This window comes from Camelina sativa, chromosome 18 (assembly GCF_030686135.1).
Source record: "Camelina sativa cultivar CO46 ecotype springtype chromosome 18, ASM3068613v1".
Classification (NCBI taxonomy): domain Eukaryota; kingdom Viridiplantae; phylum Streptophyta; class Magnoliopsida; order Brassicales; family Brassicaceae; genus Camelina; species Camelina sativa.
The window spans coordinates 3,087,382-3,110,963 of record NC_141897.1 but is presented as its reverse complement, the minus strand read 5'-3'; the positions used below and the strand labels follow the sequence as shown (position 1 = coordinate 3,110,963).

Here is a 23,582-nt window from a genome sequence, read left to right as displayed (position 1 = left end):
CCGCAAGGAATGCACCACGCCAACGGAAGACCCCAACTTTCGTCAATCGTCATTGGACCCAATGGCGAACAACCGAGAGTGCATTTCCAAACTGACCAAATGCTCACGGATCAACGTGCTGGGCCGAATCAACCCGAGAGCGCAGAAAATCGCGCCCTGCAGCAGGAGCTTCATCAGATGCGAGCTCAGTTGAAGAAAATTACGTCGCAGATGCACCGCGTAACAAGCGCAGCACCAGAGCTCGAGAGTGTGCTAGTAGAGGCGCGATGTTCGCCTTTCACTACAAGAGTATCAAGCGTTAGACTAAGACGCAACCCCGATACCAACAAGAGACGGCCGATACCATACGACGGTAGGGGGGATCCCACTGTCTTCCTTAAGTCGATGTCCATACATATTGGTAGTTCGTACTTTTCACCAGAAGAGGAAGATGCGGGAAGTTGTCAAATGTTCGTCGAGAGCTTAACCGGTAAAGCGTTGAACTGGTTTTCAAGGCTGAAGGCCAATTCGATCGATGGCTATGAGGCACTCACAACTGCCTTCCTTCAGCATCACCAATGCTTCATGCATGTCCCTGCGTCGAATGCCGACTTATGGAGAATGCACCAGAAGCACAACGAGTCGCTGCGAACTTTCATGGCCAGATTCAGAAGAGTCGTATCTCAGCTCGCCATCAGCGATGACGCCGTAATAGGAGCTATAAAGAACGCGCTTGCCCGCGGAACCAGGTTCAAGGAAGACCTAACAATTCTACCCGTCACATCCTTGGGCGAAGTCCTTGCACGCGCAAACCGATACATCGAGGTGGAGGAAGACCAAGGAAAAGAAAACCTCAATCAAACTGACGTTGTAGAGAAAGCACCCGAGAAAGCCCCGAGTTCGAAAAACAAAGCTGTGCAAGAGTACTATGAGCCTCGCCAGCATTACATCAAAGAATACGCCAAAGGCGAGAAAGGAAGGAAGGCAACGATGTTTGCTATCGATGGAAACGAGCAACAGCAAGGCAAGCGCTGCAATAAGTACGATCTTGAAACTGATGGCCCTACCTTCAAACGCAAGCAAGGTAATTGCGAATTCCAAAAATTTGGCGGACATTCCACAGAGGATTGCAAAACACTTCAATACCTTCTTCTTTACAAGTACAAAAGAGGTGAAATCGATATAGAGCGAGAACGGAGAAAGGTCAACACGCATAAGGATAACCCGTACTGTTTAGCAGACCAGAAACAACATGAAAGGCAGCGTGAAGAGGAGGCAGCAGCACAAAATGAATGAGCACGAGCACAACATGACCGAGCACGAGAAATCGCTCTCCTGCCCCCTCCCCCAAAGAGAAACCGTGATGCGGAAGAACACGATGAACCACCCGCTCCTCGCCGAAGGATAAACATGATCATGGGCGGCTTGTCAACATGTCGCGACTCTGTTCGATCAATCCAAGCTTACTGCCGCAAAGCAGAAGCAAAGCGTAGCTTGCCCTCCCATAGCAACACGTTTAAGCGGTCTTCCGAACCAATTATGTTTACTGAGGAGGACGCGCGCAACGCTAGTCCGAACAACAATCCGCTCGTTGTAGAAATGGTAATTGGGGAAAGCTCGGTGACAAGAATTCTTATTGACACTGGAAGCTCGGTCAACGTGATATTCAAGGATGTAATGATTCAAATGGAGATTGATCTCCGCAACACGACACATGAAACGCAGCCTCTGACAGGATTCGATGGAGATACTATAATGACTATTGGAACCATAACACTTCCAATTTACGTTGGCGGCACAATGCAATGTTTCGACTTCGCAATCGTGGATAAACCCATTGTTTACAACGTCATTATTGGAACACCATGGCTCCATAAGATGCGTGATGTAGCCTCCACTTACCACCAGTGCGTCAAGTTTCCAAATGCATACGGAATCGTTACGCTACGCGGAGAAGATGCGAAACGCAAGGGCATTTGTGATCGCCAAATCACAGCCTCCACGAGATGCACGCACCCCGCCCCCAAAAGAATCCATCATCCAAGTCAATGTAGATTTGTCTCATCCTAAGCATTGCGTCGGGATAGGTGTTGAGCTACCAATCGCTTTAAGGGACGAACTCATTCAGTTCTTACGAAAAAATGCAACCACGTTCGCCTGGTCGATAGACCATATGACCGGGATTGATCCTGGCATTACCATCCACGAACTCAACGTCGATCCAACTTATAAGCCCGTTAAGCAAAAGCGTCGAAAGCTCGGTGCGGAACGAACAACTGCAGTCAATGACTAGGTACAGAAGCTACTTGATGCGGGATCAATTACTAAAGTTCGCTATCCAGACTGGCTAAGTAACCCAGTGGTGGTGAAGAAGAAGAACGGTATGTGGAGAGTGTGCGTCGACTTCACACACCTGAACAAGGCTTGTCCGAAAGACAGTTTTCCTCTTCCGCGTATTGATCAGCTAGTCGAAGCCACAGCTGGAAACGAACTTCTATCTTTCATGGACGTGTTCTCGGGCTACAACCAGATAATGATGCACAAGGACGACCGAGAGAAGACTGTATTCATTACCGAGCAAGGCACTTTCTGTTACAGGGTCATGCCTTTTGGACTGAAAAACGCACGAGCAAAACCTACAGATCTAATCATAAATAATCGATTTTAAACTGAATTTTAACCAAAAAGAGAGTTTTTTCCAGATCCGATTTCTTAGCCGAATATACTGAAATCGCGGCGGTTGGATGCCGCCGAGCGCTTTTCCGGCGATGAATCGGCCGCGGAGGCCAATTTTCAAAACAGGGATATAAACAAGAAAAAATAATTGTTGATCTGGAAAAAAAACTGCTTAATGACATGTTAAATCATATATGATGTGTATTTAAATTTGCTGATGTGTATTTTTTTTTTTTTGACCAAAATCGAAAAACTAAACCCAAGAGGTAATTTGTAATTACACCCAGACAATAAACATTTGAGCAATTATAAGAAAATTGTTAGATACGAGGAATAAACCAACTTTTGGATAACATTTGACTAATTTTTTCTAAATTAAATAATAAACCAAAATAATAAAGAGAATTTGTTAAAAATACCTTTTTTGAAATACCGCTTTTCAAAAATACTCTTTTTTTTGCCATTTTTATTTTTGCCCTCCTTTAACTTTTAATGGCCATTTTACCTTTAGATGAAAAATACTTTATTCAATAAAAATAAAAACAAAATTTTCCCACCAAAATCATTTCCGACATATTTTCCCGCCAAAAAATTTCGGAAAAATGTCCCGCCAAAAAAAAATTTTGATAAAAATTTTCAACAAAAACAATTCCCGCCAAAAAAAATTACAAGGTGTTTAAAATGTTTTATAAGGTAGAAACCTCATAAAAATCTTATAAACACCTTGTAAACGCTTTTACAAGATTTTGAAAAGAGATTTAAAAGGTTTTCAAAAGGTTTTTTAAACATTTTTTAAACGCTTTTACAAGGTTTTTATAATGTTTTTAAAACGTTTTCAAAATGTTCTTAAAAAGGTTTTTAAATTTTTTTTAAACACCTTGTAAAGGCTTTTACAAAGTTTTTAAAATCATTTACAAGGTTTTTAAAAGATTTTTAAACACCTTGTAAAAACGTTTACAAGGTTTTTATAAGGTTTTAAAAAAGTTTTTAAACACCTTGTAAACGAATTTACAAGTTTTTAAAAGCGTTTACAAGATTTTTAAAAGGTATAAATTTCAAAATTTTGGCGGAAAAAAAATAGTTTTGGCGAGAAAAAATTTTGATTTTGGTGGGAATTTTTTTTATTTTGGCGGGATAATTTTTCATTTTTGGCGGGTGTACATTCTTATTGTCATTCAAAAAATGAGTAATTTGATTATTTTGTACGTAAAGAGGGATAATTTTAAAAATGATTAACATAAAATATAAAGTGGTATATTTAAAAAGATATATTGGAAAGAAAGTATTTTTGAAAATTCCCCAATAATAAAACCCAAAACACTAACTCTTATCACATTGCATCAATCTAACCATGATGACGTAGCACTTGACTCCATCATATCTCTCACAGGTTTTGAGACACGGACAATCTCGTTAACCAACATATAATCAAATTCAGAGGTTGCCCGTCTTGAGGTTTCCCTAGAGAGATCATGTGGTGTTGATGGGTTCTGGCAAATGACAAAGTCAAATCCCCCAAATCTCTCACCCAAGATGATATGGTGATGTGACAAAGTATCTCCCATACTTTTGTTTTTGTTTGATGTTCTGATGATATGACAAAGATAACTATGATGGCCACCAATTTACATAAATTTTCCTTTCGGGCGTAAATGAATCTTCAAATAATGGAATACTAAAAACATATTGGTAAATGAGGCTGGGATACAAATAATTATAGACAAGTTCTATACGAAAAAAATTTGTGACCAAGTTTAATTATGAATATTTTAAGAGATTAACTCACAATAGAATTATGAATATTTTTTTCATTTTTGGGTTTCGTATAAATCTTTGTTTGCATATGTTGTTCCATTTGTGTACACTTTTTCTTTTTTTTTGACAATGCATTTGTGTACACTTCTTATGTAACTTTTATTTGGATTGTTGTATTGCATCTGGTTTATATTTGTATATCTTCTTGTTTGATTAGCCTGAAGAATTTAAGATAAACATATGGTCCAACTAAGATTCAACGAAAAAAATCTATGGTTGTTTTCATATTAGTGGAACTAGAGCTTGACAAAAGTAAAGAACACATAGATAATTTATTGAAATGTGTCTTTGTGTACTTTTATGTAAATGAAAACTATGATTTACTTTATTTTGTATTTGTCATTGTGTCTATCTCTGTCATCTTTCAAATTTTTCAAAATGTGTTATTTTCTTTGTCTTTGTGTGAAAGTTCATTAAAAGTCACTGATATCAAAATTTTCTTTTAATTTAGTAAAAATTATTTTAAATGCAAATGTCCATTGCATATTGTGGAAGATAATGATTTAGTTGTGAGTGAAACACTGTAAATAGGAGTTCTTTGCTTGGTAATCAAAATTTATGCCAAAAAAAAAAATATATTTTAAAATGCAGTAAAATAAGGTAAAAAGGAACTGATGTATTTTATTTCCGTATAATTTAAAGAAATAACAGATATAATTGAGAGAAAACCTCTTTTCTTTCTCTCTCAAAGCGAAGCTTTTCTACAAAACCGTTTCCAATCTCCATAGATTCCGGTCGACGCTGGCTTCTCCGACGTCGGTCGGCCTTTTTTCTCTTTTCAGTCCTACAATTTATCTTTCTGCATAGTTATTAGATATTTATTTCGGCAAATCAATTCTCCGATTCTCCATTTTTTACTCCTTTGGCAAGATGGTGTGGACAGATCTGAGTCCATCAACTTTACTAGTACCATCCTGACTTGTGTTGTGTTTCATCACATCCAAAATTCATCGGGAGTCTTACCTTTGAGGCGGAAAAGGGTTGTGTCGTCTCTTCTCTGTCGCGGTTGGAATTTTTTCCAGATTCGCGTTTTCATTCTCTTCTTCTGGAAGAGTGTTTTTCTGACCCTACTCAAACCTCAGGCTAAGAGTAATTGTGTCAGTCTCTTTCAATCTCTGATTGATGGTTTTCGTTTCATCTCCCATATATGCTCTGTTCTTTCTAATCTGTATATTCACTACATGAGAAATAGAGAACAAATTAAGATTTGGGATCCGGGAGTTAATGTTGGTGATAACATTGTTTGGGAGATGAGTTTAGGACTTCATCGATTTGGCTACTGGTGTATAGTTGTATCGAAATTGAATGAGGGCTTGATCACATATAAGCGACAATATATCATTGATAATGGTCAGATATGGAGTTTGAAGAATGTTTTAACAAACCGTCGATGGAACTATATTGTCATGATAGGGTCACAAGAAATTAGTTTTATATGTGATGTTGCCCATGTGACGTTTTGGATTGAGGTTGCTCAATAGATGGGGACGATTCCTATGGCAATGATTTTACTTTTGCAGAGCCAACAACTTGTGACTATGATTATTCAAATCCCTAGCTTTTTGAGTGTTGTTGTTGATGGTGTTGGTGGAAGTACGAGATTACACAAAGTTTTGTGGCCTTCCCTGGTGAGTTTTAGTGTTTTGTTGAGTTTTATCAAGAAGATCTGCCCAAAGGATATTTTGGTGGAGAAACTATTCGTGAATATGTCGAAGAATGTTACAAAGTCAAGATATACAGAAAAGGCTCTGGTACAGAAGCATTGGTACCATTATGTCTACATTTCAGAGTTATGTTTGGACACATTGGGTTTACAGTTATGGTTTTGTAAAAAGTTCAGCCACAAGACGCTGCATGCAAATCATAACAAGGAAATATCAAATATGAAGTTGGACAATAACCGATCATATGAACAGTTAGCGAGTAAGACTACTCTTCGGAAAGCATCGTCAATCTCCCTTATGCTGTATTTTTCTTAGTATATGGCGCATACATATGCGTATGTAATAATTGTGTTACAGTAATTCTGTACAATGTCTTTGTAATTACTCTTTAAATTTAATGGAAGTTTGATTTGCGAAAAAAAAACAGATATAAGGTAAAATATTATGATATTGGAAAAAAAAAAGCATATATAAGGTAAAATATTATGATATGTGCTTAAAACATGTGCGAAATTCATGTTATTAGTTAACAAAATAGGGACATTTTCAAAAATACCCCATTTTCCATGTTCCTTTTTAAAAATACCTCTTCATGTTGATTATTTTTAAAATTACCCTTCTTTATGTACAAAATGACCAAATTATCCTATCTTTGAATGACAACAAGAATGTACAGTCACCAAAATCAAAATAAATTTCCCGCCAAAAATAAAAAAAATTCCCGCCAAAAATAAAAAAAAATCCCGCCAAAATTATTTTTTCCCGACAAAATCAAAAAAGTTTTCCGTCAAAAATTATTTTTTTCCGCCAAATTTTTGGAATTGATACCTTTTAAAAACCTTGTAAACGCTTTTAAACACCTTGTAAACGCTTTTAAACACCTTGTAAACGCTTTTACAAAGTTTTTAAAAACCTTATAAAAACCTTGTAAAAATGTTTACAAGGTGTTTAAAAACCTTTTAAAAACCTTGTAAACGCTTTTAAAAACTTTGTAAAAGCGTTTACAAGGTGTTTAAAAACCTTTTAAAAACCTTTTTAAAAACATTTTGAAAACTTTTTAAAAACCTTTTAAAAACCTTGTAAAAGCGTTAAAAAGGTGTTTAAAAAACTTTTTAAAAACCTTTTAAAACCTTTTAAAAATCTTTTAAAAATCTTGTAAAAACGTTTACAAGGTGTTTATAAGGTTTTTATGAGGTTTCTACCTTATAAAACCTCTTAAACGCCTTGTAAAATTTTTTTGGCAGAAAAAAATTTTGGCGGGTAATTTTTTTGGTCGAAATGTTTATCAAAATTTTTTTGACAAAAAAAATTTTGGTGGGAAATTTTTTTCAAAAAATTTTTGGCGGGAAAATATGTCGAAAATTCTTTTGGTGGAAAAATTTTGTTTTTCTTTTTATTAAATAAAATATTTTTCATCTAAGGGTAAAATGATCATTAAAAATAAAGGAGGGAAAAAATAAAAATTGCAAAAAAAAGGTATTTTTCAAAAGGGGTATATCAAAATGGGTATTTTTAACAAATTCTCTAAAAAATATATATGACATGACACTGATTTATCTACAATTACGGGTAAAACTTGACTAACTAGTATATATTTACTAAGTTTTCACCCGCGGTACACCGCGAGACTAAATTATAAATTATTGTATTTTAAATAATAATTTTTAATTTATTTAGTTTTCAAATTCTCAATTAATTAAATTTTATCTAATTAATTTATAATTTTGTTTAGAATATTTTTTCTTCTTCTTACGTTTTATACAGTTTATAACCTAGTTACATTAAATTTGTTATTAGGTAGAATATAAAATTTAAAACACTTAGTTTTGTTTTTTTATAATTAAACAGATGTATATTCTTATATGTTAAGTTAATTTTCTAAACTATGACTACAAATATATATTACATAAAATTAACTAATTGTTTTAGTGTTGGTTTTATAGTCCAAACCCGCCATGCTAGACGGATCACGCAACATGTTCAAAGATTTTTAATCCGTAAAAACTCATCACACAAACCCATGAACGTAAAATATATTATTTGAGGCTAAAAAACACTTTTTATCAAATCAGTTTTTAAAAATTTTAAAGAACAATACTTCTTCATTCACCTCCTTATAAAATAAAGAAATAAAATCTATATACATTTACAATTATGTTTGTTACTTTTTAAAACACTTAGTTTTTATAAAAAAAAATCAAATATAAATAGAGTTAATTGTGTTTATTAAATTAATTATTTAATGTAAATAAGTGCCAACTTCAGGAGTTATTTTATAAATGTCTCAAAAAATGTATATATAGATATTGTTCATTGTTGTAAATATTTAACCAAGAGCAACGAAACTCTGAATCAGTGTAGAGTACAAACGTCTCTCTCGAATCATATACATAAAATAGTTTCTATGTTCTTTTATGTTCAAATCGTTTATAAAATAGTTGTCATGACAATGAACCAAAAGTAAGAATATAATGTGTTTGTTTTTGTATTTTGTGTATGTACATTGGTTTGGCAAAGAAGACAATGTATGGTGGGGCTTACGTGCTCCACAAAAATACATTTTAATTGGACGAAATGCAAGTAAGTACACACATTTTATGGTGCACTAATTGGTACGTCCTACAAAATATGATTATCTGTATATAATCCTCTTTAAATTGTTTGGTTAGTCTTTGATTAAGTAAAAATAAAAACCAAATTTGCGGGGAACCAACGGTTAGACAGTTAAGTGGATGAGTCATGTACACCTCAGCATCACCTTGTTGTCCTCATTTTCGTCTCATGACTCTTCCTTATTTTCTGGATCTATTAATTTCTGCATTATTATTAACAAACATATTTTCTTATATAAGTATTTCTACATTTCTCACCATACATTACAACCTATTAATATATTGCGTTAGTTTGAAATTAGGTGACGAAAATTCCTTATATCAAAAGACAAAAGTGAATATAGTTCGATTCACTACAAGAAAACAACCGATTTGTGATGGAAGAATTTATCGCAAGTCCTTCGCAAATCAACAATCACAAGGAATTTGCGAGAAACAATGATTCCTCGCAAATCGCGTCTCGCAAATTAAATATATCGCAAATCTCTCGCAATTTTTGCGAGGAACTTTTTCCCTCGCAAACGCCTCGCAAATTGCGAGGTTCACACTCCTCGCACTTCCCTACCCGTTTGCGAGACACCTCTTGACTCGCCAATCTGAAGCAGTTTGCAAGGAATAAAATCCATCGCAAATTTGTTGCAAGATTCAACCCTCGCAAATTTTAAAATGAAATATAGGTTTGCAAATTCTGGTTTAAATTGAAATTAATCCAGAATTAGGAATAAAATGAATTAGGAATATAATGAATTAGGAATGAAAATTGAATTGAAAATATATTAAAATTAAATTGAAATTAAAATTAAAATTAGGAATAGAAGACATAAAAATTAAAATTAAAGTTAACTTGTCTTGACAAAAAAATTACATTAGAAAACATAGTCTTTAATTGAGAAAATTGAGAGAGAGGTGATAAAAGGAAGAGTAATTAAAAAGATTGAGAGAGAGAAGTGATGTTTCTGGTTCCAGTTCCGCTACCAGCGTTGGTTTCTGTTCCATCGGTGTTGCCCTCTTCTCCGGCTACTGGGTTGGCTTCTGGGTTGTTCATTGTCGGGTTTCGAAACTTTGCAGCAAACTCAGGATCTTTTTCAGCGAGATAGTCGAAATAAGCATCATAACTATGCATCCTTGGTGCACTCTCTTGGATTTGACTCGCTTGAGTCTGAATACATTCCTCAGCAGCAGCTAGTTTCTGAGCCAAAATGACCGGATCATTAGCCGGAGACACAGGCGGCGGTGGACAGCTACTTGAAGAAGACGCTTCAAATTGCATTGAACCAACCCCGAAAATCCTGTTTTTTTTCTTAGGAGCAACCTAAGAACAAAACAAAAAATGAACTTGTAAGTTAAACATATGAACTTGTAAGTTAAACATAAGAAAGAGAGACACAACTATCCAATGAAAATTTAACCAAGCAGAAGAAGTACTCTACATTACTATACGATTGGCAAACCAAGTAGAAGCAATACTAAACTATATGATTGCATCTATACAAAGTATATAAAGTTTACAAAACTTACCGATGTGTAAATTTTGTTTTTAATATGAATGGGCACCCCATCACTCTCTCCATTGTCCCATGTACAAAGCTCAGATTCCAACTCTTGAATCTTAGATGACACCTCGTTGAACAGAGACTCGGACTTTCCATCCGTAAATGACCCATCGGGCTTTCGATGTGTATCTTTTAAGATGAGTAGAAAGTCAGGAGTTAACTCACCGGTCCGCTCAGACTGAAATTAGAGAAAAAGAGAATATATTAGCCAAATAATAATTGTGTATAAGGTAAAAGAAAGCCTAATTTAAATAACTACACTTACATGTTTCCGAGCACGAGCTTTAAAAGAAGTTTGGCATGAGTGGTGCTTATCTATTCCGGTACCCCCTCTGGGTCATCATATCAAGCATTACGGCTGTTGATGCTCTTGATTTCGGATTTGGGATCAAGCCAATACTGAACCAGACCTTCCCATACTTGAGGATCAATCCACCGTGGCTTTGCCTCATCACCTTTTCGCTTCCACTTTAGCTTCCACCTTGACACTTGATCACACATCCTCTCCTTCAAATTGGCTTCAAACTCCTGCCTTACTCTCTCATTAATGGCTCAGTTCCAATTATATGTTTGCTTCCAAGAAAACAAAGTATATTAGTCTGAGTCAACCACAAAAATAAAGTATATGTAAAACTTGAAAACAAAAAAATGACTTACCGCAAAAGTTCCATACCAACGGTCAACCACTGCACTTGGCGTTTGTATCCAATTGGCATGGGGCTCTTTGAAACCTCTTTTGAAGATGCTTCATATAGTAGAAGCAACAGCAGGATCTTGATCAAACCTTCAAACATACGGAGAAACAAAGAATATGAATCAACCTTAGAATTCAAAAATGAAATTAAAAACATTAAAATTCTAATATGAAATCAAAAACATTACCAGAGAGTTCCTTGAGGTCGGCGCGGATCTAGCCTCGTTAAACCTACACGCCCAGGACTATCGAGCAATTCTTCCAGAGTTAGACTGTTCAGTCGGACAGAAGCTCCAGTAGAAATCGAATGAGCAGGTGGAGACGTACCAATCTCTGGATCCGCATTAGTAGGGGGTGGTTGATGAGAGGGCCGTGGTTGTTGAGAGGGCAATGATTGTTGAGAGAGCAATAGTTGTTGAGAGGGCAGTGGTTGTGACGTTGAACGACGGTTATTTTGGACCGCCGCTGTGTTCTGAGAACCGGCGGAACCCCGACTATGGTTTGAACTGGTGGGTTTGGTACACGTTGATTAGTGAGAAACTTTGTGTAATCATTACCATGAAACATCTACAATAAAAATCAAAGTAAAATTAGTCAGAAAAATCAAAGTAACAATTGAAATTGAACAAGTAAAATTCAAACAGTTCAAATTAAACAATTAAACAACTGAACTAAAATTAGGGTTTGGAAACTACCTTGACGGAGAAGTGGAGAAGACGGAGAAGGAGATCGGGAAAGCCGGAGAAGATTGAAACAGAGCCGAAATAGAAATCTCTTTACGGAGAAGACAGAGAAGATAGGGAAGACACGGAAGACGGAGATCGGGAAATTGGGAAATCGAGAGGAGGTAGAAGACGAAGTAGATTGAAACAGAGATTTGAGGGAGAAGGTTTGAGAGAGATTTTGTGCGTCTAGGGTTTGTGCGGCTAGGGTTTGAGAGAGAGAGAGTTTGAGCTTCGCTCAAACCGAGTCTGGATTGTATATATAGATATTTTGTAACCTCGCAAATCCCTCGCAGATATTACGACGGACTAACTACGGTCCCTCGCAAATCACTCGCAACAAGCCGACAAACTGACCAATAATAATACGCTAAACTTTGCGAGAGATTAGCGAGGAATCATCGCACATCCCTCGCAAACGTGTCACAAGACGCCGACAAACTAACCAATTAAAATGCACCAGTTTAGCGAGGGATTAGCGAGAACTCCTCGCACTTCCCTCGCAAATCTATTTAACCAAATTCATAAACTAAGGATTAAATTTTTCATAAACTCAAGAACATGCAAAGAGAAAAAGTAAGTAATAGTCATCACATCTCCTAATAAAATTTACTCAATCAAAAGCTCAAAAGAAATCCCTAAACATATATATCTTATAAACCCTATTGCCTAAACAACACTTACCAACCCTATACCCTAAACAACATTTATCAACCCTATACCCTAAACAACATTTATCAATAACCAATCAAAAGTTTCTTGTCTCTTGATGTTGGTTAGTGATGCTCTCCTTTAATTTGAAAATGTTAATGATCATCACTAACCATATTAACATGTTAATGAAAATGAATAAATACATTTGCGAGGGAACCGTGAGGCAGTAGCGATGGATTAGCGAGAACTCCTTGCTAATCCCTCGTAAAGTGCGAGAGATTCGCTAGCGCGCATACCAAATCCCTCGCAGGTCCCTCGCAAATCTATTTAACCAAATTCATAAACTAAGGATTAAATTTTTCATAAATTCAACAACATGCAAAGAGAAAAAGTAAGTAATAGTCATCACATCTCCTCATACAATTAACTCAATCAAAAGCTCAAAAGAAATCCCTAAACATATATATCTTATAAACCTTATACCCTAAACAACACTTATCAACCCTATACCCTAAACAACATTTATCAACCCTATACCCTAAACAACATTTATCAATAACCAATCAAAAATTTCTTGTCTCTTGATGTTGGTTAGTGATGCTCTCCTTTAGTTTGGAAATGTTAATGATCATTACTAACATTATTAACATGTTAATTAAAATGAATAAATACATTTGCGAAGGAATTGTGAGGTAGTAGCGAGGGTTTAGCGAGGGCTTAGCGAGGGATCTGCAAGGACAAGTAAGAAATCCAACGCAATTTGGAAATTCTTTATAAAAAAACAACAAAAAGTAAAATTATTCAATCAAACCCATTACATTATCATCATTAGAATCTTCTCCATCACCGGACTCTTCGAATTCGTCTAACATCATCATCCGGAATAAGTCATCGCTAATCCGTCGCAATATTGCGAGGGATTTGCGAGTTGTTGCGAAGAATTTTCTTGGAGTCGCAAATCTGTGTTAACTCCCTTGCAAATTTGCGAGAGATTTATCCGTCGTAAATTTTGCGAGGGAATTGCAATTGCTCTCGTGTTTCTAGTAATTGACTCGCAAAGCTGTCAAATTGGCGAAGTCATAGTGCTGTCGCAGATTTCCGTCACAAATCAACTGTTTTTTTGTAGTGATTATGTCTCTAGATGTAAACTGTTAACTTTTCGTTACTAGTTATATATATATATATATATATATACTTTTGAATATTTTATAAAAAAGCTTTTACGAGTATATATATATATAGTATTTGGTTTGATTGGTATTTCCAATAACTTCATTTATAAATAAAGCATTTTAGAGTTTATTAATCAAACTAAGGGGTAGAAAAAAAGTGATTAGAATAAATAGTTGGAAAAAGTCATGAGAAAAAAAAAGGCGGTTTCCAAACGCTAGAAAAAGGTAGTTGTAACAATCAGTTGGACGGTTATACTACTTCTGCTGAGAGATTAATTGAATGTTAATATCCTAGATCATGTCTGATTAAAAAAAAAATCAGTTTGGTGAGAATCCTCTTAGTCTCTCAAATATATTATTTTAATAAATTTTGTATAATTTTATTTTTATTTAAAATTTAAACTAGAAATAAAACATATAACAAATTAAATTATTACAAGTGTTTAAATAATTCTCAGGATCTCAAAATCTCTCAAATGAGAGACTCACTTTATTCTCTCTCTCACTTTTTATTATTTTATAACTGTTTTTAGGTGAAAAACTCTGCAAATGCTCTCATGACGACTGTTAAAATTTATTATTTATCAATTTTAATTTTAAAAAATTTAATATATTTTTTGTATTTTTAACAGTTACTTATACAGTAGAACCTCTATAAATTAATACTCTTTCAATTAATACTCGTTATAAATTAATAAAATTTTCTGGTCCCGAGTTGAACCAGTGTAAAAAATAAGACAATTCGATAAAATAATAAGATAATATTTTTTTTGAAAATCCTATGTAAAAATATAGAGCCAATAATATCATAAATTAATAAAGATATAATATATATATATATATATATATATCTAAGAAAATTTAGTGAAACATGACTCTATTGTTGTTTGTCTATTCTTGAATTTGCATTCTAGTTGCAGATTATCTCTAATCTTTTTCATTGTATTAAAAACTTTTAATGTTGTCTTATCAAATAACAACAAAAATTGAGAAGAGTAGTTGCGGTAATTGTTTTTTACATGTAATTGGTTCTAAAGGCACCGCAATATGTTATTCGACTTCATCATTACCATCAAAGATAATACCAACATTTTCTTCTTAACTTCTAACATTTATCGTTTTCATCTAGATAAGAAGCTCTATTAACATCAATCATATTATGATAGTCAAGATTATAAGTTAAAAAAATTATATTAAAATGTGAATCATAACAAAAGTATCTTATTTTGTAATTTTCAAAATTTTCATAAAATTATGAAAATAAAATAAAATAAAATTTTATTAATTTATCGATAAATTAATAATTATTAATTTATTGATAAATTAAAACTTCTATAAATTAATAAAATTTCATGGTCCCGACCTTATTGATTTATTGAGGTTTTACTGTATTTTAACTTGTTTATGTTATTTTTTATAGAAAATATACTATGTAAATGTTTGTTACTAATTACTGCTATTATTTAACAAATCTTTTAAAATTAACTAAGGTTTCTTTTCTACTATATTTGATCTTCGTCTCGTTAACCATCTTTATACAACCGTTTTTACTGCTTTGTTCAAACGAAGTAACAATCAAACCCATTATTATGATAATGATCATTAAAAAGCTTGTGGTGTACTGGTATCTAACAGTACTTTATTCCACGTGAGACAAAGTGCAGTCCATTCGAAGCTAGTGTGACATCAAATGTAAAACTACGTAATCTAAAATATCACATGAAAAGTACATATAAAACTCCCTATTAAACTTAGTTTATCAAATACATTATTTATATACTATTTCTTGCTTTCAAAGCACAGCTAACTAATAAATAAGGGTTATTCAACCCTAATTCGTCTCTTTAAATACCAAAACTAACTTCACACAAAACATATACAAAATCAAACCTTTCATATTACATCTCTTCTTCTTTTTCACCATTTTTGCAAGCGATGGAAACCAGAACAAATGTTTTGTTTCTCTTCCTACTCATCATCACAATACTGTTAAACTCCACCAAAAAAATCCAAGCACGTCAACATAAAAACCCTAGTTCCTCCTCATCTTCTTTTCTTGTTCTTGCCTTGACCAAATCAAGTGCTTCTCTTCCCACACCAATATCCCAACCCCAAGAAAGGATCAAGAAGCCATTAGAATCATCACTAGATGTTGTAGTAATGGAGCCCTTGAGAGAAGTGATAGATGGTTATTTGATAACCTTGAACATTGGAACACCTCCACAAGCAGTCCAAGTGTACATGGACACAGGAAGTGATCTCACTTGGGTTCCATGTGGGAATCTAAGTTTCGATTGCATTGATTGTTATGATCTCAAGAACAACAATCTAAAATCATCATCAATCTTCTCTCCTCTTCATTCATCTTCATCTTTTAGAGCCTCTTGTGCTAGTTCCTTTTGCGTCGGGGTCCATAGTTCCGACAATCCTTTTGACCCTTGCGCAATTTCTGGCTGCTCTGTAAGTATGCTTCTCAAGTCCACTTGCGTACGACCTTGTCCCTCCTTTGCTTATACTTATGGTGAAGGTGGTCTTGTCTCTGGGATACTCACGAGAGATATATTGAAGGCTCGAACCAAGGAAGTCCCAAGGTTCTCTTTCGGTTGTGTAGCATCCACTTACCGTGAACCTATTGGCATAGCTGGATTTGGAAGAGGTATACTCTCTCTCCCCTCGCAGTTAGGCTTTGTTGAAAAGGGGTTTTCTCACTGTTTCTTGCCTTTCAAGTTTGTCAACAACCCTAACATCTCAAGCCCATTGATACTAGGAGCCTCAGCTTTATCGATCGATCTCACCGACTCTTTACAGTTTACTCCCATGTTAAATACTCCAATGTACCCCAACAGCTACTACATCGGTTTAGAATCAGTTACAATAGGCACATATATCACGCCCACACAGGTTCCTTTAACCTTAAGACAGTTTGATTCACAAGGAAGCGGAGGAATGTTGATCGATTCGGGTACAACTTACACACATTTACCCGATCCTTTCTACTCGCAACTCCTCACAACTCTCCAATCAATCATCACATACCCGAGGGCCACGGAAACTGAATCAAGAACAGGATTTGATCTCTGCTACAAAATCCCATGTCCTAACGACAATCTCACTAGCCTCGAGAACGATGCAAAGATGATCTTCCCTTCAATTACATTCAATTTCTTGAACAATGCAACCTTACTTCTCCCTCAAGGTAACTGTTTTTACGCAATGAGCGTGCCTAGCGACGACTCCGTGGTGAAATGCTTGTTGTTTCAAAACATGGAAGATGGAGATTATGGACCGGCCGGAGTTTTCGGGAGTTTTCAGCAACAGAATGTGAAGGTTGTGTATGATTTGGAGAAAGAGAGAATAGGGTTTCAAGCTATGGATTGTGTCTTAGAAGCTACTTCACATGGACTCAACCAAGGCTCATGAACAAAAAAAAGTTACTATCTTTTGAGTTGATTTTAGAGCTGTTTGGCGCTTCTTCTTTTGTTTGTTGTTGTTATGTTCTTATTTCACTGTTTCGATGTCTCTTTGTATTTGTTGAGAGCTTTCTTTTGATTAAGTAATGTTTTCGAGTTTATAATTAATTTTCTTCTTTTGGATTAATGATTAGGGTCTTGAGCTGTAGACTTTACCAAATATAGAGAATGAGTTGGAAGGTGGAACTTATGAACATGTCGTCGTGGGATACGAGGTGTATTATATATTGAGATGTATAAAAGACAAAATTATATGATCTGTTAAAACTTAATTGTTTATACTACATCACAAAGCATACATGCATACACACAACACAGTACACATGCAAACAATATATATATATATATATATATATGCGCCAAACACTAAATGTTTTAAACTAATGAGAATTGTTATTTTTGACGGATTTTCATTTTCATTTCTTTTCTGAGTGATATTTCGATATATATATAAGTAGGTAGAACCTAGAGGGATAAGAAAGAATATCGTTGGATGAAACATTTATGATATGCCAAAATTTTACCATTAATTTATGTTAAATATAATAGAATGAACATTCCACTAAAAATAAAAAATAAAACCATACCACTCAGAAAAGAATAGTTGGCATAAATTTATTCATTTATTTACTATATCTCATTTACTTATATCGCATTCATTTTTATTTCATATATTATTTTTATTTTTTTGATCAAAATTGTTATTTTCTATTTTTTACATTTATTGGTCCATATTCTTATGTATATAATAATTAAAAGTAAATAAACAAGGGCAATTCTCACAAATTTTAGTGTTTTGTCATTCATATTTAAAAAAAAATTAAAATAATTTTCTTAACTTCAACTATACATAATTTGGGTCCACTGATGAAAGCCCATAATCGAAAATTTAAAAAACGTGCTTTGTGTCTAGAAAACGATACGTAGTTCGACAACAAAGAAGTTTAATGACTTACAGTTGATTCCTTTATAATATCTTCCAGTTAGGTACCAAAACATGTAAAATAGTCCAAACCGTCCAATACGACTTCATGACCGACACAAAAACTAAAACACACGCCCAGTTTTGACGCATTAACTTCACCACTTCTCTATTTAGGTGCGTGAGTCTGAGACAACAAATCTACTATTGAGGATTTTGCTAAGATCAGTTTGCTACAATGATAAATTGTATTTTGACAAAATTTGTGTCTACTTCCAAGACAAATATCATCAATAACTAACTAGTAATCCAAAATTTAAAACGTTAAAATATATAGTCATTACTTGTCCAAGTTTTATTGTTAAACCAACGACTACGAAATAAGTAAGTCACTAGTTACTATAGATATTTATCATCAATTAGTTTTGAGTTAAAAACAATAATCTAATTAAAAGTTAAAATAATATCTACCTTTAAATATTAAACATAAAGCAGTGATATATAACAATATATGCTCTATAATTCAATTACTGCTAACTCGTTTTATTTATAAAGGCTATCATCGATAATAATACCTTGATTGTTTCTAGTTTTAATTAGAATTAGATCTCAAAATCTCATTTTTAACCCAATCAAATTTTTTTGTGAAAATAGATTCCCTAGTTTCTCAACAATTTTCACTAATGATCCAAAAACCAAATATTATATTTTTTTAAAGCGAGACATTTCTTTTTTTTACAAAATTCAAAAACTAAAATTTAGAATCTAAAAGTTAAAAACTATAATTTAAAATCTACTTAAAAACCATTATACATTCATGGCCTAGTTGTTTTTTTTTCCTTAACAACAACATGACCTAATTGAAAACGGTTACAAGGAAACTTACCAATGCGATCACTAATTTCTGGTGGAGTTCTTCTGAAGATTCAAGAAGGTTACACTGGATAGCCTGGGATAGGCTATGTGATCATAAGCTGGAAGGTGGTCTGTGCTTTCGATGTTTGGATGACTTTAACACAGTGTTGTTAGCCAAACAACTCTGGCGGCTGATCACAGTCCCAGACTCATTATTTGCAAAGGTTTTTAAAGGTCGCTATTACAGGCACTATGATCCTTTGGATCCTATTAAATCTTATTCACCGTCTTACGGATGGCGGAGTATGGCATTTGCTCGCTCTCTGGTACACAAAGGACTCATTAAACGGGTAGGATCCGGTGATTCCATCTTAGTATGGTCTGACCCCTGGATTCCTGCCCAATCCCCAAGACCAGCATTGCGTTCGGGATCGCCCATCGATCCTACGCTTAGAGTTGAAACTTTCATCGACAAGAGTTTATGCTCTTGGAACTTGGCTTTGCTTTCGGCCTCTTTTGAGCCGGAAGATGTTGGCCTTATTTCTACTTTACCTCTTTGCAATCTTAATACACCGGATAGATTGGGTTTGCACTTGACAAAATCTGGCTTGTACACCGTTAAATTTGGTATAACGCCTTGCGTCAAAAACCGGAGACTAGTTTGACGGTCTTTAGGCCTAATATTGTACCGCTTCAGGCCTTTGTTTGGAAGCTTCGCTGCCCACCAAAAATCCGGCACTTTTTGTGGCAAGCACTGTCGGGATGTGTGGCAACGACTGCTGATCTGCGGCGTCGTGGTATGGGCAATGATATGGAATGTGCACGTTGTGGAGTCACGGAAGAGACAATCAATCATGCTCTCTTCCTTTGCCTCCCGGCATGGCAAGTGTGGGCTTTATCCTCCTTCCCGACATCGTCGGGTGGTTTTCCTTCAGAATCTATCTATGCAAACATGGATACATTATTTTGGAGATCTCAGCAGGTCCCATCGGTGGAAATTTTTCCGTGGATTATTTGGTATATCTGGAAGGCTAGAAATGATAAAGTTTTCAGTAATTTGGACTCCAACCCTTTAGCAGTTTTAAAAATAGCGGAGGAGGAGGCCAAGCTTTGGTTTTTGGCTCAGAAGGACCCTCTAGGATCCTCCGCCCAGGAAGGCCCTCGGCCGATCCCTAGTGCTACAGTTAATAATATGGCAGCAAGCAGTAGAAACAGCTACCACTGCTTTGTGGATGGATCTTGGAAGGGGGCTGATCAGTTTTCTAGTAGAAGATGGTATTGCATTTCTCCTGAAAGGGAATTTCCCACTATGGGTACATCAAATTCTCGCTGCAGCTTATCTCTCCTCCACGCCGAAATGGAAGCCCTCATCTGGGCAATGCGATGTATGATTGGTGCGGATAATGAATAAGTAGTTTTTTGCGGATTGTTCTGATTTGGTGAAGATGGTGTCTTCGCCAGCTGAGTGGCCTGCTTTCAAGACGTATCTGGATGTTATTGAAGAAGACAAGGAGGAATTCTTATATTTCTCCATAGCCCTAATCCCTAGATCACAAAATGGTAGTGCGGACAAACTAACACGACGAGCTAGAATGGAGTCGCATCAAATTACCTATGTGAACGGTTTTCTCTCTAATTGGCTTGTTTGAGCTGATCTTATACTTTGTTATTAACCTAATTGTTATTAACTTATAATTAACTTTTTGCTAACTACGAAATGTGTATGAAATGCTAACTAAAGTATACACAATTGTCGACATTATTATTAGTAGTACCCCCTGTTCTAAAAATCGGTCAAGGCGGCCGATTCCTCGCCGGAAAGACGTTCGGCGGTGCCCGGGCGCCGTGATTTTGTTCTAATCGGAAGTTGAAAAAAAAAACAAAATTTGCTCTTTAAACTTAATAAATCAAATGCATTTTAGTAGATCTATTGATTTTAAGTAAAATTTTAAAGAAAAAGAAAGAGAAAAGTGAACAAACTGAAGAAAAAAATTCGACCACCAGAAAATGACTTTTATACCCTCTATTAAGATTTAAGATAAAAAAACAAACCAAAAATGTATAATTTGGGTTTGAACTCATGACCTTTAGAGTCATATCAACAGTCAGAACCACTGGACCAACTCTAGTTTCCATCATTTATATCTACATAACTAATATATATACATAAAATGGAGAAAAAACCTAAAATTAGTACTCGATTAATCCCTGTTTAATTCCTGATTTTCTCTTTAGGCGCTAGGTCCATCCAGACCGCCCGACTAGTGTCTAGCGATTTCTAAAACAAGGGTAGTACGAGACAACATCGTCTACAGTTTACTTTTGCGCGGTGAACCATGGAGGAGCGTATTTTTGCTTTCGGTGCTGCTTCTAGATGTATTATAGATAAATTTAGGGGTTTTATCGTAATTTCATTATTTTTGTGGGTTTTTTTTATTTTATTTTACTTATTTTACAAATATCAAAGTCTCTCGTGTCGTAATAATCACGAGCCGTATAATATTTGTTTCTTTGATTTTTTCTTCCTTCTCTACTTTTTTTTTTGTTTTTGCTATCGTCTTCGAGAGAGAGAGAGAGAGAGAGAGAGATTTGGTTGTTTGTTGACGAAGCTTCTTCGGGTCTCTCTTCTTCTTCTTCTCCGTTCTTTCGATTGTCAACGCGTTTCATCTTCAATTTTGCTTTTCGAGCTTCAAATACTGTTTATCAGATCAAATCAATAATTCAAATGGCTAGCTCTGGAAACAAGAACATCAACGCCAAATTGGTCAGTCTGATCTTATGGGTTTTTGCTTTTTTTTTTTTTTTTTTTTTTTTAGAGAATTTTTTTTGATTCAATCGGCGTGGTTCTTCCAATTTTGGGGAATTTGAACCGAATTTTCCGATCCGAAATTGGGTATTTCTAATCGTTTCAGAAATCGCATGATTTAAAAGTATAAAACTAGGGTTTGGAGTAAAGGTTGTAGATTTATTTGGATTATTATTGTATTTTTAGGGTTCTAACGAGTCAAGCTAAATTAGTATGAAGAAGAACCCTTTCTTCTGCTAATTTGAAATCCCCTAATCTGTTTGTATAATGATTTGCTTATCTGATGCAATATGTGAACCATTTGGATATTTAAGACACTCTCATGGAATGATTATGGTATTTAATAAGGATGCTTGGGGATACTTATTACCACCTGTAGCGGAAGACAAGTCTGTTTTGTTCACTTTTTGTTTTTTTTTGTTTAGGTACTAAACTTTGGTTTAAGTGCTTCAGGTATTACTTGGAGATGTTGGGGCTGGTAAATCAAGTCTTGTGCTGCGTTTTGTTAAAGATCAGTTTGTTGAATTCCAGGTTGGTGGTGGCTTTTTTCCCCTATCTGCCTTCTGTGGTTTATCTTGACTTTTCTATCATACTTGTTGTGTTTTGTGTTACAGGAATCGACCATTGGTGCAGCTTTTTTCTCTCAAACACTGGCTGTGAATGATGCCACTGTGAAGTTTGAGATATGGGATACAGCTGGTCAGGAACGATACCATAGCTTGGCTCCAATGTACTACAGGGGTGCAGCTGCTGCAATTATTGTCTTTGACATTACTAATCAAGTACGAAACGAAACTCACAATCCCATGCTTTAGTCCTTAATGCACTGACTTACTGATCAGCGGTGGACTTCAATGCCATCTTAAGGCTTGGAGAATAAAACTTAGGTTTGCTTAACTCTTGTTTTTCTATTGACACAGGCCTCATTTGAGAGGGCGAAGAAATGGGTCCAGGAACTGCAGGCACAAGGTATTGAATGGCTGAACTTGGTTTATGTTAGTTGTTGTGGTTTATTAGCTATATGATAATTTGCTTATTGTTTTCATGTGATCAGGTAACCCTAATATGGTGATGGCCCTTGCTGGAAACAAAGCTGATTTATTAGATGCTAGGAAGGTGTCTGCAGAGGTAAACCAAATCTTCCTTTCCTGTTCTGTCTGATTTTGCTTTTTCAATGCCAAAAAATATTTGTGATGAAATTCGAAAGTACCGGGAAAACATGTTTACGGGCACTTTGGGGTTGAAATATTCTATTGCAATCCCTACGGACTTGGTTGTTTTCTTTACTGAGTTGTGTTTTTAAGTAGTTTTGTTATTGTCATTTGCAGGAGGCAGAAGTATATGCTCAAGAGAACAGCCTTTTCTTCATGGAAACCTCAGCGAAGACTGCAACAAATGTCAAAGACATATTCTACGAAATCGGTGAGTCATTCTTACATCAAGATAGCAATTTCCAACAATTTAATTTTCCACTAAATCCCGTTGCACTTTTTTTTGTTTTTTTTTCTTTTGTTAAAACCGCTACAGCGAAGAGACTACCGCGTGTTCAGCCAGCAGAAAACCCAACAGGAATGGTTCTCCCAAACGGACCAGGGGCTACAGCAGTGAGTTCATCGTGTTGTGCTTAGTTTCGTACCTTAAGAGAGATCTCTTTTGGTTAGTCACATAGTAGAGAAGAACATCGAGACTTTATGTGTTTGCTTCTTCGTCTTTATTACTTCACTATGCTTGCATTTGACAACAACAACAACAATAGTGTATATCATGATGATACTTCTACCTTTTTGTGGAATCTGAAGCTATTTGTATTTGGAGAGATTTATTTTGATCTCTTTTTGTAAGTAGATATCATAACTTAAGTGTGTGCACGTTACCAGAAAAAAAAAAAAAAAAAAAAAAAAATTGTGCTTTCGTTTATATTTGAAGAAGAAAATATGCTTCTCTCTTTTGCATATATATTTTCTTAACAGAGATTCTATAAATTACTA

At 35.1% G+C, this 23,582-nt stretch overlaps 4 protein-coding genes across 4 annotated transcripts; all 4 read left to right on the top strand.

Moving 5' to 3' along the window:
• Positions 1 to 1,395: 1,395 nt before the first annotated feature.
• LOC147921433 (uncharacterized) lies at positions 1,396 to 2,647 on the top strand. The gene is made up of 3 exons (XM_087497681.1): positions 1,396 to 1,957; positions 2,067 to 2,240; positions 2,322 to 2,647. Exons 1-3 carry the CDS (start codon positions 1,396 to 1,398, stop codon positions 2,645 to 2,647), a joined length of 1,062 nt encoding a protein of 353 aa, XP_087353807.1.
• Positions 2,648 to 15,476: 12,829 nt separating this feature from the next.
• LOC104760421 (putative aspartyl protease At4g16563) lies at positions 15,477 to 16,961 on the top strand. Its single transcript, XM_010483342.3, has one exon. It carries the CDS (start codon positions 15,477 to 15,479, stop codon positions 16,959 to 16,961), a length of 1,485 nt encoding a protein of 494 aa, XP_010481644.2.
• A 2,779-nt stretch (positions 16,962 to 19,740) lies between these two features.
• On the top strand, positions 19,741 to 20,199 carry LOC147921432 (uncharacterized). The gene has a single exon (XM_087497680.1). It carries the CDS (start codon positions 19,741 to 19,743, stop codon positions 20,197 to 20,199), a length of 459 nt encoding a protein of 152 aa, XP_087353806.1.
• Positions 20,200 to 21,248: 1,049 nt separating this feature from the next.
• Positions 21,249 to 23,527, top strand: LOC104760420 (ras-related protein RABF2a-like). Its single transcript, XM_010483341.3, has 7 exons — positions 21,249 to 21,552; positions 22,048 to 22,125; positions 22,209 to 22,376; positions 22,515 to 22,563; positions 22,649 to 22,722; positions 22,923 to 23,016; positions 23,122 to 23,527. The coding sequence occupies exons 1-7, from the start codon at positions 21,514 to 21,516 to the stop codon at positions 23,220 to 23,222; spliced, it is 603 nt and encodes a 200-aa protein (XP_010481643.1). The 5' UTR covers positions 21,249 to 21,513; the 3' UTR covers positions 23,223 to 23,527.
• Positions 23,528 to 23,582: the final 55 nt, after the last annotated feature.

Excerpts from the sequence above, each read along its gene's own strand:
- LOC147921433 (XM_087497681.1), top strand. The coding sequence starts at position 1,396 with ATGGGCGGCTTGTCAACATGTCGCGACTCTGTTCGATCAATCCAAGCT. Across the intron at positions 1,958-2,066 it reads TGCGAAACGCAAGGGCATTT|GTGTTGAGCTACCAATCGCT; the intron begins GTGATCGCCAAA and ends GCGTCGGGATAG. Across the intron at positions 2,241-2,321 it reads GCAAAAGCGTCGAAAGCTCG|ACTGGCTAAGTAACCCAGTG; the intron begins GTGCGGAACGAA and ends TTCGCTATCCAG.
- LOC104760421 (XM_010483342.3), top strand. The coding sequence starts at position 15,477 with ATGGAAACCAGAACAAATGTTTTGTTTCTCTTCCTACTCATCATCACA.
- LOC147921432 (XM_087497680.1), top strand. The coding sequence starts at position 19,741 with ATGGATACATTATTTTGGAGATCTCAGCAGGTCCCATCGGTGGAAATT.
- LOC104760420 (XM_010483341.3), top strand. The coding sequence starts at position 21,514 with ATGGCTAGCTCTGGAAACAAGAACATCAACGCCAAATTG. Across the intron at positions 21,553-22,047 it reads AGAACATCAACGCCAAATTG|GTATTACTTGGAGATGTTGG; the intron begins GTCAGTCTGATC and ends TAAGTGCTTCAG. Across the intron at positions 22,377-22,514 it reads TCTTTGACATTACTAATCAA|GCCTCATTTGAGAGGGCGAA; the intron begins GTACGAAACGAA and ends CTATTGACACAG.